This window comes from Octopus sinensis, linkage group LG13 (genome assembly GCF_006345805.1).
Source record: "Octopus sinensis linkage group LG13, ASM634580v1, whole genome shotgun sequence".
Taxonomy (NCBI): Eukaryota; Metazoa; Mollusca; class Cephalopoda; order Octopoda; family Octopodidae; genus Octopus; species Octopus sinensis.
This window is the reverse complement of record NC_043009.1, coordinates 16,156,222-16,170,759: the sequence shown is the minus strand read 5'-3', so window position 1 is coordinate 16,170,759 and position 14,538 is coordinate 16,156,222. Positions and strand designations below refer to the sequence as shown.

Sequence of the window (14,538 nt, the reverse complement as noted above, 5' to 3'; positions counted from 1 at the left end):
AAATAATAATAATCATATCAGGTAATTCAAAAGTATTTTTGTCATTGAAACTATTTGTTTCTACTGTTGTAAATTCTATGTCAAATAGTAGCCAGCAATATCGTAATAAATATGCAAGAAAACTACATCAAAAGAATTACGTAAAATATTAAAAAAAATATATTTGAAACATCTGCCAGAATTCCGAGGATTAAAATCACAGGCTTTGAAGTACTGACTCCAATCTTCAGTCTTCCCTAATTATAACGATTTTAGTTTCAAGAATAAGTCAATAAACGAAAAAATAAAGTAAAAATAACCAGTTAGCATTGTGGCGCAAAAGTTAGATATTATTACGTTTCACTTTATTTTCTATTTTCAGATTCACAAAGATGGTTGTACGGGTCATCTATCTTTTCAACAAAACCAAGTTCGCAAAGAAGAGTTTCTCCAACTTATCATTCTTGGTGGTATGCACAATGGCTCGGTAATGTCGTTTTAAAAGAATGGTATCCTATTGCTATGCAGATTGTATCCCCCTCTAATCATTACTGCTTTCTTCTAATTCCTCATCTTCTCTCTACTTCACTCCCAATACTCGACTCAGGTGTTGTTATGTATTGATAAATATATTTATGTATAGATATAATTGAAAATATACATTATGCATACATGAGAGCAGTCTGAAAGATACATGTACACATTTAGATACTTAAATTCCTAGACGCATATATATGTTTGTAAATAGATCTAAATGGCTATATGTTTAATACACATATATTTTAACTTATATATATACATCAACATGAACAAGGGTGGAGAAAATCACATGTTTAATTGATGATTACAACATACATTATCGACGAATATTTCGTTTGTGCTATTATATTTAGACATAGACAAAAGATACAAAATACGAATCAAACCAATATATCCGAAAATTTATGCTACCAAAATATTATCAATGTAACCCAAAACGGGTGAAATTCAAAACAAACTGAAATAATATCTATAACACATGAACACATACAAAAAGGTTAAAAATAAATATAATATTCTAAGAAAAACCAGTTAAGTATGTTATAACTTCAGTAGATAACAAAAGAATAAAAAATTAAACCTATGTATACTAAAAAAAATTAGAAAGATTACCCTTTACAACGTAGTTAATGCTTTTGTCTTTCAGACACCAAATGCGTTTACTAAGGTTCGTAGAACCTACTTAACTTAAATGAAGGAGTATGGCTATGTAATCTAAATTTCCAAATTATAGCTGAGGACTCACTGTACACAGATATCTTATATTTTTCCTTAAACATGGATTACTTTTACAAACCAGAAGAATTTGTCAACAGCAGACAACAGCAGAACACTCATATCTTGTCTTCAACAGGAGAATCTATCACACACACATATATATATATATATTATATATATTATATACATACATATACACATATATATATATTATATAAATATGTATATATATATATATTATATATTATATACATATATATATACATTATATATATATATATATATATATATATAATGTATATATATATATGTATATATGTATATAATATATAATATATATATATATATATATATACATATTTATATAATATATATATGTGTATATGTATATATATAATATATATAATATATATATATTATATATATATATATGATAGATTCTCCCGTTGAAGACAATATATGAGTGTTCAGCTGTTGTCGAACGACGTGCACAAAGGATTTGTTTATAGTGATTGAATATATGCACTCTACATTAGCTCAGCCCCACCATCAAATTGACGTTGTCCGAAAAGGTGCACACAGTGTACCACGTTTCAAGTGTTTAAGTGATCGCAGAGCATCGTGAGACGAAGTGTTTTGCTCAAGAACAGAATTCACCATTCGGTCTACGAATTGAAACCACGATCTCTAACACGATCCCTAACAACTAGGCCATGTGCTGACGTGTTCTTAGCTTTGATACACTTGAGATTATCCACTGGTTTCTTCTTCCCCAAAATAAGAACTTTCTCATCATTCCGCCAATTTGATATCTATAATTACCTTGCTTTCATCAGTCCTTTCCTCTTAAATATAACCCTCATCCTTGCTAGAAAGCTCACTAAAATGCTCCTCTAGAAATAAATATTAAAGCTGCTAGAAAGTCTCATAGATTTTTATAACATATTATTGTATCGTACCTCTAATAATGATTTCCTTGTCATAACCATAGGTTCCTCTGACTCAGCCCAGGTCACAGACCAAGTGGGATAGTACATCCTTCAACAACCTCGTCTACATTTTCCCACAATCCCTGGTGGCTTTTACCGTCACGATGTGTCTTTGGTTATTACTTTCCAATATAAACCAATAGGGGCTGAAATACATTTATAAATCATAAATACATCATATCAACACCAGCTTTTTATACTCACTGCCTTCCTTATTGTATTGTTTTCTATACTTCATCTAATATATATCGCTTGAAGGTGTTTCTTCGGAATTGTTATGATAACAATGAACAGTGTCATTCTAAATGATTCCAACGCTCACAACCTCATATTTCAGCATATGAGAAACTCTCTCTGCATAAATTCTGTGCATCCACAGTATTTTTAAGTGAAATACCCAGTGTTTGAAAGTGATTTGCATAATATCATAATATGATTTATTCTTGTGTGATTTTTATGTAAGTTATTTTAATTTGCGCATCTCAAAATTTGTATACGTACGGAGAGAAAAGCGATTGCATTTTGGCATTCTTTTTAAACTCACCCTTTCTCACATTTCCTCTCAGCTAATTCTGCATGGTCAATTCTTGTTATATATTTCATCGCCTGATTCTTATATCTGTTTTACAAGTGTCACAAATTAGACTACGGACCTCAGCAATGAAATATTGCGTGAGCAATATATAGTGTTTGTTTTATTTTTGTTTTCTTTTCGTTTTGTTTTCCAACCAGCCTGTTACATCCGACGAAGTAGGAAATAGGTTCTCATACTTCTACCAGCAGTATGTGCCACCAATACATATGATGTACACTATAACAGACGCTGCACATGGGTATGTTATTTGATCATCTTTGTGCTTAGCATAGGAGTCTTTTTCTGTCGCCTCAGGTAAAACGTCTTTCCCTTATTTACTTGGAAGGCAATGCTTGTAGCAGCTGTAGATAACCTTGTAAATAACTTCAACTCAATCTTCTATCTAATGACATATTCGCTTACGCCTTCAATATAAGTGACAATGCTTGTGCATTTATATATATATATATATATATATATATATATATATATATATATATATAATATATATATACATATATATATACATATATATATACATATATATATATGTATATATACATATATATATATATACATATATACACACATATACATATCAACAAATATATGTATTTAAGTATATAAATCTATGACAAATATGTATGTGCATATATATATATATATATATATATATATATATATATACATTTATACATATATATACAGACATATATATATATATATATATATATATATATATATATATATATACATATATATACATGCATATATATACATATCTATCTATATATTTAATGAAGAAACAAATGGAATAATTATCCCCTTATACAGCACAACTAATTAGCGCTCTAATAGAGCATCAGTAATATAAAGTCAAGAAAGAGAGAACTAATTTTAAAGGTCAGTGTTCGTATTCATTCAGTATATTTCAAAGCATCGGAATACTCCACTGCATACATAGGTGCATTCATATATACATGATATAATATAAAAATATATAAATATATAAATACATAAATTTATTTGCGAGATTGTATGTCCGTATTAAAATCAATGATGACATTAAAATATCTACATGGTGAATCCAAATAGAAGAGAATTGTTGATTTAAAATGATTCTAAAAAGAATCTTCAGCGGGTGCAGAGTATGATGGCCGTTTCGACAATTTATCTGTTGGTATGGGCGAGTTACAACCATAACAATCATCTACATTTCTCTTATCAAAGTTAATCTGAAAGGATTTACAAAAGTGTTATTTAAATCTTAAAGTTTTAAGAAACAGATGTATAAAAACATGCATGCATACATACACATGAACAACATTACGGGTGTTTTGTTGTGACTACAACATTCTGCCAACGTGCATAGATGAAGAGGAGCATAGATGAAGTAGCCCGCGCTTAACCACAGGCTACTAACTCCAAGATTCCGAGTCCGATGACAAACAGTGACCTGAACAATAACAATAACAACAACAACAACAACAATAATGATAATAATAACATCGAAAAATACCTTAAATACGGGAACCCAGGTTCGAACGTTCCTTAAGACACCTGAAGAAGGCTGGAAGGTATATCAGCCGAAACGTTGTGTTAAAAACAAACAAGATGAGGACAAATACCTGTCGAATGTAAATAATCTAAATAATGTAAATAATGTACATAATTCCTCATCTCTTAAATATAGAACTCTACTACTGTCTTAAATAAGGGAACATTGGGTAAATTTATTTGGAGTACAGTATGACTGAAAGAAAAAGATGGAAAAATAAGAAGACAGGATGACCAAAAATGGAATTTTATTGATTATAGATCAATTCAAACATGTCAAAAGTTAAGCAGTAACAAATGTATCATGGCAGTAGACAGAGATTTATACTCGTTTGAAATAATGATGGAAGAGATTTAAGGATTTATTAGAAGAACGCATTGAAGAAAAATGATTACTAATGGAGACATTTTAACAATCTATCACCATTGAATATTTCTGTGTCCCTGAAGAAGAAAACTATTCTAAATGGTCCGGTCATCTAGTATCAGTCAATTAGATGCATACATGGATGAGTAATTATGAAATTCGTTTTGAAGTTACATGTTTGAAACTTTCATAACACCATACAGAATCTCGAACAAGCGATTTCTTATATTTTTAAAACATCGCCAGCGAAATATAGTAGACAGAAGAGAATGGGAGAGAGAGAGAGGAGAGAGAGAGAGAGAGAGATAGGAAGAGAGAGAAAGAAAGAGAGATTCCTTGAACTGGAAGAATTAACAATCCGCACCCTGGTTTAACATTACACACCAGCTCTTCATACCTTTAGCGCAGCCCACCCCATAGCATATTTTTGAGCCATATGCCTAGTCTACACAGAACTTCCGCATTGAAGTTACGGACCACTCAGAAAGAAGCATAGATGCTACCTTTAAAAATACAGAGACCAGTGTGATAGTCTGTTCTAACCACCCAAATTTTTGGTCTCTGCTCTTTGTCAGAAATATTATTTATCAAAAGATACATCGAGTTTACTGACCGAGTTAGGGAGGAACTGATCATCTGATCACTTCTTGCTAATTCGTATTCTCTAGGCAAGAACAAAAGAAATCCAGTCTAGTTCGTGTTCCCTTATATCATTTTATTACGCAATCAATTCATCGATTGTTTTTCAAACTATTGCGTCTTGCTTTCAATATCATATATTGATGATAAAAGGGATTGCCAGTCTCTCTATTTCAGACTTATGAAAACTGCATGAATTAATGAAGTTGTTCTGAAAAGGTTGAATACAGTGGACATAGAATTAACTCTTTCTGTTACTCTCTTGCATGTTTTTACAGTAGAGAAATATGAAGCTTTAACTTACATCCTTTATTGTAATTCAAGATCTCTTTGAGTCAAAGCAGATGTTTCATGTGTTCATTCTATCACTCAATACATTCTCTATATTCTTTATTTTAATATTTATTATTTGGATATCTGCAGCAATATTTATAATAAGCTCACGACAATACAAGCACGTAAACTATCTCTGGTTTTTGCCGATTTAGGCATTTCGTTTTGATTGCGACTAACAATTTATTAAAAAGCATGAATATCATAATATCTTATTTTCTCACCCCGTGTGTCTGAGGTCTTGCTACCATTTATCTAAATCAACATGAGATCTCCGATGTATCTAAAAAAACTTCTGATTATGTTTTACATTATTGTTTTCTGATTAAATAATTCAAAGTGGTGTACATATCTAAATTGATACTTGTTGTTCTAACAAAATAGACCGAAAATAGAGCTCAATATCGCATATAAATAATAAATGGAAGAAAGTCTTTTATCCGGAAAACTGAAACAAAATTACCGTGCTTCTCTTTATTACCAGTATATATATCAATCGTTGATTCATAGTCAATGTTTTGACAATCTGAGATACATATGTTATATGGTATGCTAAAATTTATGTTGCAATTATTAGAGGTGTTGTTCAAAATATAACACTAAAACAAAAAATAGTTAGGAGCCAGAAGAGTAGCAGGTGTTCAGTAGAATCGTTGCTCGAAACTGAAAGCAATAGAAGAATCTAATAATATATCTGTAATAGTAAAAAAATTACATACTAACACGCATGCCAAAACACACACACACACACACTCACACATATACAAAAGATATATGTTTAGATTATATAGTGTTAAATTACTTATTCATAATGTCTTTACACGCGTTATATACATCATAAACGAATAAATAGCTTTATATTCTCTTGGTATACCCCTTTTATTTAAATTTCATTTCCATTATAAGCTACAAATATTTAACGTGAAATTATCTGATACATAACACGAATTTTCTACTTTTGTAAGCTTAATGGAACATATGAAATTCTAACACAATGGTTTGTTTTCTCTCTCTCTTTCTATGTATATGTATAGTATGTATATATGTATGTATATATATATAATATATATATATATATATATATATATATATATTATATGTATATATATATATATGTGTATATATATATATTATGTGTATATATATGTGTGTATGTATATATGCATATACATATATATTTAGATATATATTATATGTATATGTTAATACGTGTATATATATATATATACATATATATACATACATATATATGCATACATACATACATACATGTATATATATATATATATATATATTATATATATATATACATATATATAGTTCTTTCTCATCAGCATGTTTTCTACAGGCTTTAGACAAGCAATTTTGCTATTAGACTGTCTTACATTCAAGACACCTACTGGATACTATTTGTTACAGTTTAGAGACGACGATAAACGCCATCACAGAACCTGCAAACAATCATTCCTAATGTCAAATTAAATATACTTTAAACTTTTATATTCATCAGTTGTCGGCTGTCTATCTCCCCATTTCGAGCATTAAACGACAATGACTCTTCGAAGACAGTTGCTCCCATAACTTCCAAAATTTTGAACATATGGAGAGTTAGATTTGGGAACAAAAACAGAGTGGTGGAGACGTACAAGGAAACGGAACAAAAATAAACATGGATGGTCGTTATATCGGAACGTGTGGAAAGTAGCGAACTTTTTATATACGTTTTTGCCCACCTTGCTTGCATGCAAAGGACGTTTCTATTTTTTGTTGTTGATATAGGCGCACGAGTGGCTGTGTGGTAAGTAGCTTGTTTACCAACCACATGGTTCCGGGTTCAGTCCCACTGCGTGGCACCTTGGGCAAGTGTCTTCTACTATAGCCACGGGCCGACCAAAGCCTTGTGAGTGGATTTGGTAGACGGAAACTGAAAGAAGCCTGTCGTATATATGTATATATATATATATATATATAATATATATATATATATATATATGTGTGTGTGTGTGTGTGTGTGTCTGTGTTTGCCCCCCTAGCATTGCTTGACAACCGTTGCTGGTGTGTTTATGTCTCCGTTACTTAGCGGTTCGGCAAAAGAGACCGATAGAATAAGTACTGGGCTTACAAAAGAATAAGTCCCGGGGTCGAGTTGCTCGATTAAAGGCGGTGTTCCAGCATGGCCGCAGTCAAATGACTGAAACAAGTAAAAAGAGTAAAAAGAGAGAGAATAGTTATTGACCTATTTTTAAATTTTCTAACCTCATACCAACTCGCCCAAATCAGCAAAGCTGCCAAGGGGCTTAATCCGATTTTTAATGCAATTTCTGAAAAATTTTTGTAATCTTTCTTATTGTAATCGATAAAAAAATATTCGATGTAAATTGGATTAATAAATTTATTTATATTCATTTACTTATATAGACAGTGTTTAGTTACGAATATGAGTTATAAATTTTCTGGAATTAATTTAAAATAATTTTACTATTCTTGGAAAATCTGTTTCATATGAATCTCTATTGTCACTCCTGCGCACTTTGAAACACACCTGTTTTGGTCCCCATCAAATCGATGATCTAATAAGATCTAATAAGGCTCCCGTTGTGATTTTTATTAGTAGCCTACTTTGTTTTGAAATATATCCTTACGCAGAAAATTGTTTTACACTTTTCGTGACATAATAACTCCTAGTCTTACACAGCAAATATAGCTAAAAACCTACATTTTGAATGGAAATTTTATCTCGGGTTGTTTTAAAGAACCTGTCACTTTATAAAGCAGAATTATAAAATTGATTTTGATGAATCTTTCAGGTTTCAATAGTAGACAATTGAAGTGTTATTTATGTAAAGCAACTGAAATGTTTTTCATAGAAATATATATTTGTTTCTGATTATTATTAATATTTCAATATATGTTTAAAATGGGTATATGCGTTCATATAAAACTTTGTTATAAATAATGACAAAAAATCACAGAATAAGGAATTCAGTACATGGAGGAGAGTTTCATATTTGTATCAGTCAACGCTTTTATTTTTTAGATGTATTGGAATTGTGACCGTGTTTTAGGTTTAGCTTTTCTATCAAGTTCTCTTTCATATTGCCGTATGAGTGTCTTGCCACTTGCTTTGAAGTTAAAGTTCTTAAACCCATCAAAAACGTTTCCAGAAATTCGTAATCTCAGCTTCAGAGTGAAGTGATGTTGGTGCATGATACTCCTGATTTATTGTAGGTTGAGCTAATGCATTTGGTGTAGATTTTACCGTCGGAATTTTTATTTTGACCATTAAAGAACGACGTTTCATCAGACGAGTGCATGTTGCTTGAATGTTTATTTTGACATTGTCTTGTGTCTTGTTAAATACTTCCATCACTACACGTCAGTTCTGGGTGTAACTCTGGTGAGTATAGATTTGTTGTCCACTCATACTTTTCTACATAACATTACGTTACAGAATCCTCCACATCTCATTGACGGTAGAATCCTGTAGTATATATAGATATAAATTACAGAATGTTTCAATATAATTGAAACCGATAGAAGCAGATTAATGTATTGATATAATTTGATTCCATCTGCTCATAGTTTTAAGTAAATCTGAAATCCAGTAGCTCAACCATGTTACAACAAAGCTTATCAAAAATGTGTGTCATGTTACTAACACCGGAGTTTCTGTGATATTATTTGCATAGTCAATATGTAATCAGTTAATCAGCTTTAAACGTGATATCATTTAAGTATTGCATAATTAATTAGTTACTCTGTTTCCCCATTAGATTTTTCAAATTGAAGTAATTCATCGACGCGGCATTAGACCAAGATCAATGAAATCAAGAATTCAACAGAATATACACATGCAAAGAAATCAGTGATAAGACTTTCAATATTAGAAGAGCAAAACCATTATTTATGTATTGACATTTTGATGGGGGCCTTCGTTCAAAACAATATGTTGCCCAATCATTTCTCAACCTCTCTATCTTCAGTTACATGCCTCTGTTGCTATAATCTCTAAGGACAGACGTTTATGAATAATGGATCTCTTGTAGTATTTCATTGCAATAAGAAATCAGTTGGTGAAATTTTAATTGCAGATGATGGAAAACAGTTTTACTTGGATTATATTATGATTCTATTTGAGATAGTTGTACAACAGATAACTGAACATCGCAGCTGCGTAGATTTATCTGTACATTATCCTGCTTAGCTCTTTATGTAACCGCTGTAGGTGGAAGGTAGAAAGATGTCAATATTTGACTAGGAAAAAAGGTTATATAATATTTACGAAACAAGCAAATAACTTCTTCATTTCCAGGCACAGATTAACAAACCATTATTTGCAAATAAAATCATATATACTTATACTTAATGAACGTGAGGGTGAAATTGTTTTGAAAATAAAAATACAAATCTCAGATGTATATCAATATAATTACACTTTTCATACACACACACACACACACACACACACATACATTTTGTATCGTATCTATGAAATAGTTGGAAGACAGCTTTTTGAGAACGAATAGAAATCAAAAGAGAGCATGGATTGTAAGTAGGGGAAAGGTTGAAGAGAAATCCGGTAAGCGAGAGCGAATTGTATGTGGTTAAAGAAATAGTAAAAGAAGTTGAAAGGAAAAGATATAGAAAAAGAGAAAGACAGTGAGTGACGGTTGATTGTTTTAAAACATTCCACTATGTAAAATTGAGAGGATCAACTGAAATTATTCGAAATAGCGACAAAACAAATCCAGATACGCAGATCGTAAAAAGGTGTTTGTGCCGGATAATGTTGTATGTTTGTTATTATCCTACACCTATCATTTCAGACAGTCAATGCTCATGTAATTAAAATATTCATATTTTGTCTGTAGTCATTACACAGAACAACGCTTTCTACCAACATATTCCCATACGAAGAAAAATAGTTCTAACTTAATAAATTTTTAAGATGTGTATCTTTTAAAAAAATTGTAAACCGTATGATTATTATATGGAAATGACTTTATTGGACAAAAAACATCAACGGGCTTATCCGTTCGTTAGATTTAAACAATTTGAAATGAAAAATAATGCACCATTCTCGGTCACAGTCCAGTGTAATAATGTATAGCTATGCCTGAAAAATATGGTTAAAGATACCTAAGACATATGTTAAAAATTCTTGAATTGAAAAAAAAAAAATAAAGAATAGTTTTTTTAAAGTTTCTTTAAAAGTCTGACACTTTCTACAAATTTTCTTCGCATATTAACAGTCATTGTAAAGCCTTATATCGTTCCATTGTTTAGTTACCCGTTATCATCTCATAGTTCCATGTTCTCTAAAGAATGCCATATTCAACTTTCCCTATAACTTAACTTTGCAAACCGAATCGATAATATTTGAAAAAATTCGGAAGAGGAAATATTAAACAGAATTCTGCAATAATTTCTGTGATATTTTCATTTACAAGGCAATATGCATATATACATACATACGTATACATGTATACATATATATACATACATACATATATACATACATACAATATATATATATATACATACATACATATATATTATATATATATATATATATATATAATATATATATATATATACATACATATATATATATATATATATATATATATATATATATATATATATTATATATATAATATATATATATATATATATATATATATACATATATAATATATATATATATATATATATATACATATATATATACACTGGCATGCATTGTATGATTTCAGGAATCCGTTAAAATGTGTTCGGGCCTCTTGTGGTCCAGTGATCGTTTTGCAGTGTTTCAAAGTGTTGGCAATTCGGTCGGCTCCAGGAAAGAAGGATACAAAACTATCCACCGAGAAATGATCTTACTCGAATACAAATTTCACGGTCGTTATCGTCATCATCAATAAAACCACCACCACCACCACCACCACCACATCGTGATGATGATGGTCATCATTCCGTCGTTGTCATTGTCGTCACCTTCAGCTTTATCTTAAACATACACATATATCCCAAATTATAGATACTCCATAAAAATTTGGATTTCTATTCGCATAAACAGCAACCCCTACTGCTAACCGTAAGCTATAAAACAATTTTTGCAACTTATCAAACGGGAGAACATTTACAAGCTTTAACATCAATAAACCACAGTTAGTTCTGAAAGTTGTGTTTTATACCTTCTACGGGCTACTCGAAGCTTACTATCTTCCTACACCTTGATCCTTGGATCTTGCAATTACACACGCACACACACACACACACAACACACACACACTGACACGCACACACACACACACACTGACACGCGCACACACACACACACACACACACACACACATGAGTGTGTGTTTGTATACGTGAGTGTGTAGGAATGTATGTGTACAAGCATGTGTTTGTGTGCATAAATATGTGTGCATCTGCGTGTTTGCGGGCTTGAATACCGTTTTGTTATTTTGTGTTTCGTTATGTCTAGTCATTTCGGATGATCCTTGATATCAATAGACAATACATACTGCATGCATACAAATGATGCAGGCATAATAAAGAGAATATTTCTGTCAAGTGTTGGTGGTAACCTCATACATTTTATTTCATGATAGACAATATATATATATAATATATATATATATATATATATATATATACTAGTCGCCATGATTGATCGTTACCCACTACACACATTTTTTTCTCTCCTTGTTTTTTCTGTGTCCCTTTCTGTAGAAGAGCGTAGGCTCGAAACGTAAAATACTTTTTCTATTCCTGAACGTTATACTAATACATCTGTTTGTTTTGTACACCACCTGTCTTCGTCTTTTGCTTTTTTCGTAAACTCTCCCTACACACACACACACACACACACACACACACACACACACATACACACGTATGCCTGGATATATAATCTCAGGTGACGTATATGTGTAGATTATAATTTCCAAGACATGTGACATCATATATTTCATTCAAAATATCGCGTAAGTTGTAAATATTGAATGCATGTATATATGTGCAAGTACCCACGCCAATAAGGCATACACAAGCACAAACACACACTCACCGTCTCTCTTGAATACACACTCATATCTGTGATGAGTTTCCATAATGCTTTCGTCAACCAATTTCTTTTCACAATTCCAAACACTTGCTTAAGAATCCGTTTATCGATATCAAAAGGCAAACCAGTTATATATATATATATATATATATGTGTGTGTGTCTGTGTGTGTGTATTACACACGCATACTTAAGCACACACACACATATATTAAATGCTGAGTGTGTGTGTGTGTGTATGTGAAAAATGTTGCTCTCAGTCACTGTAGTTTAACTTGAGAGCTAAAGTCAATCGCGCACAAACACCTGCTAATCATGTTCTTTCCTTATATAGTCGTTTTAAACCTCATTCCAGCTTTGGTGTTATAAAATGTTATTCTTGTCTTAGCGCAGTACCTGGCGTAGCGGTCCGAAGACCAGAGACTCGAGAATTATGATCAATCGAAGTGTTAGCAGTGTTCCACGGTACCGCGGAGACATCTTTGGAACGAAGCCTCTTAGAGTAGTAACCATCATAGTAAGTTCTACTTCTTCAGTATTTTCATTTCTTAAAAAGTTTTTATCTCACTCAAAAAACAATACTAGGCAGGTATTTGAAGTATGACTGATGTTTGATAGAGACATACTGATTCGAAAGCTTCCTTTAATTCTTTAGCCCTGTAACTCCGTTTACTTTCCTTATCTTCCTATTTCTTTCTTTTTTCTTTCTTTCTTTCTTTCTTCCTTTCTTTCTTTCTTTCTGTTTGTCTGTCTGTCTGTCTTTGTGCATTCATTATTTATTTTGTTTCTGTGCGTATTAATTATAGGCATAATGACCTCCCAAAATACAAATAAACTGCTAATTATTATTTACGTTATTTTTCCTAACGTGCAGTTGATTATTACAATAATTAGAATCTCGGAAGAAGTGCTTTGTGGCATTTGTTCCGGCTCCTTACATTATAAGTTTAAATTCTATGGAGGTTAACTCTACATCACAGACAAATACTGAGGTTGATGATATCGAGTATCTGCTTCACTAAAAATATCCCTGGACTTGTACTAAACGAGAAACCATTATCTCTGCGACAAATAGGCAGTGTGCTGGTAGAAACGTGAGTGCGTTGGAAAGACTACTTTTCACTATTCGTTCAGGCACATTGAGTTTCGCCAAAATGAACGTTGATGCCATTATCTCTGGCAGCAAAAGGATTAAGTGCTAGAAGACTAGTCAGAGTGCCGGAAAACGTGGCTTGCGTTAATTGTTCCTGTTGTATAGATTTTGAGTTCACTTCCCGCTGTGGAGAACTTCGTCTTAATCTCTCTGGGTGAAGGAAATGGAAAAACCCAGTGATCAGTCACGAAAGGAAATAATTAACTCTGATAAACTGGTATTCTAACGAAACAGATAAGACACTAATTCACCAGTTCTAGTTGAATTGATTGTTTCCAGTGTATTAATCCGGATACTGATGAGTTGGAAATTAGCCTAAAAGATTCAAAGAATAAATAAACCTTAAATTGTTAATACATACAGATGATAATACATACATACATACATACAACATACATACATACATACATACATACATACATACATACATACATACGTACACACATATATACATACATACATGCATAAATACATACATACACTCATACATGCATACATGCATACATATATACATACATACATACTTACATACATACACACGCACACACACACATATATATAAACAGACATCACTAAGGTGACTAAGGGTACTAACTAGTCAGCACCAGTATTGTTA

General features: G+C 31.6%; 1 protein-coding gene across 2 annotated transcripts in view; it reads left to right on the top strand.

The window, feature by feature from the left end:
• LOC115218493 (glutamate receptor ionotropic, kainate 2) overlaps window positions 1–14,538 on the top strand; it is a 265,940-nt gene that overhangs the window by 207,651 nt on the left and 43,751 nt on the right. The window contains exons 7-9 of one of the 2 annotated variants that reach the window (XM_029788344.2): window positions 362–466; window positions 2,958–3,058; window positions 13,163–13,286. In XM_029788344.2, coding sequence (XP_029644204.1) covers window positions 362–466; window positions 2,958–3,058; window positions 13,163–13,286 — 330 coding nt within the window. Of the gene's footprint in view, window positions 1–361; window positions 467–2,957; window positions 3,059–13,157; window positions 13,287–14,538 lie in introns of both variants that reach the window. The other variant, XM_029788345.2, reaches the window with a different exon arrangement.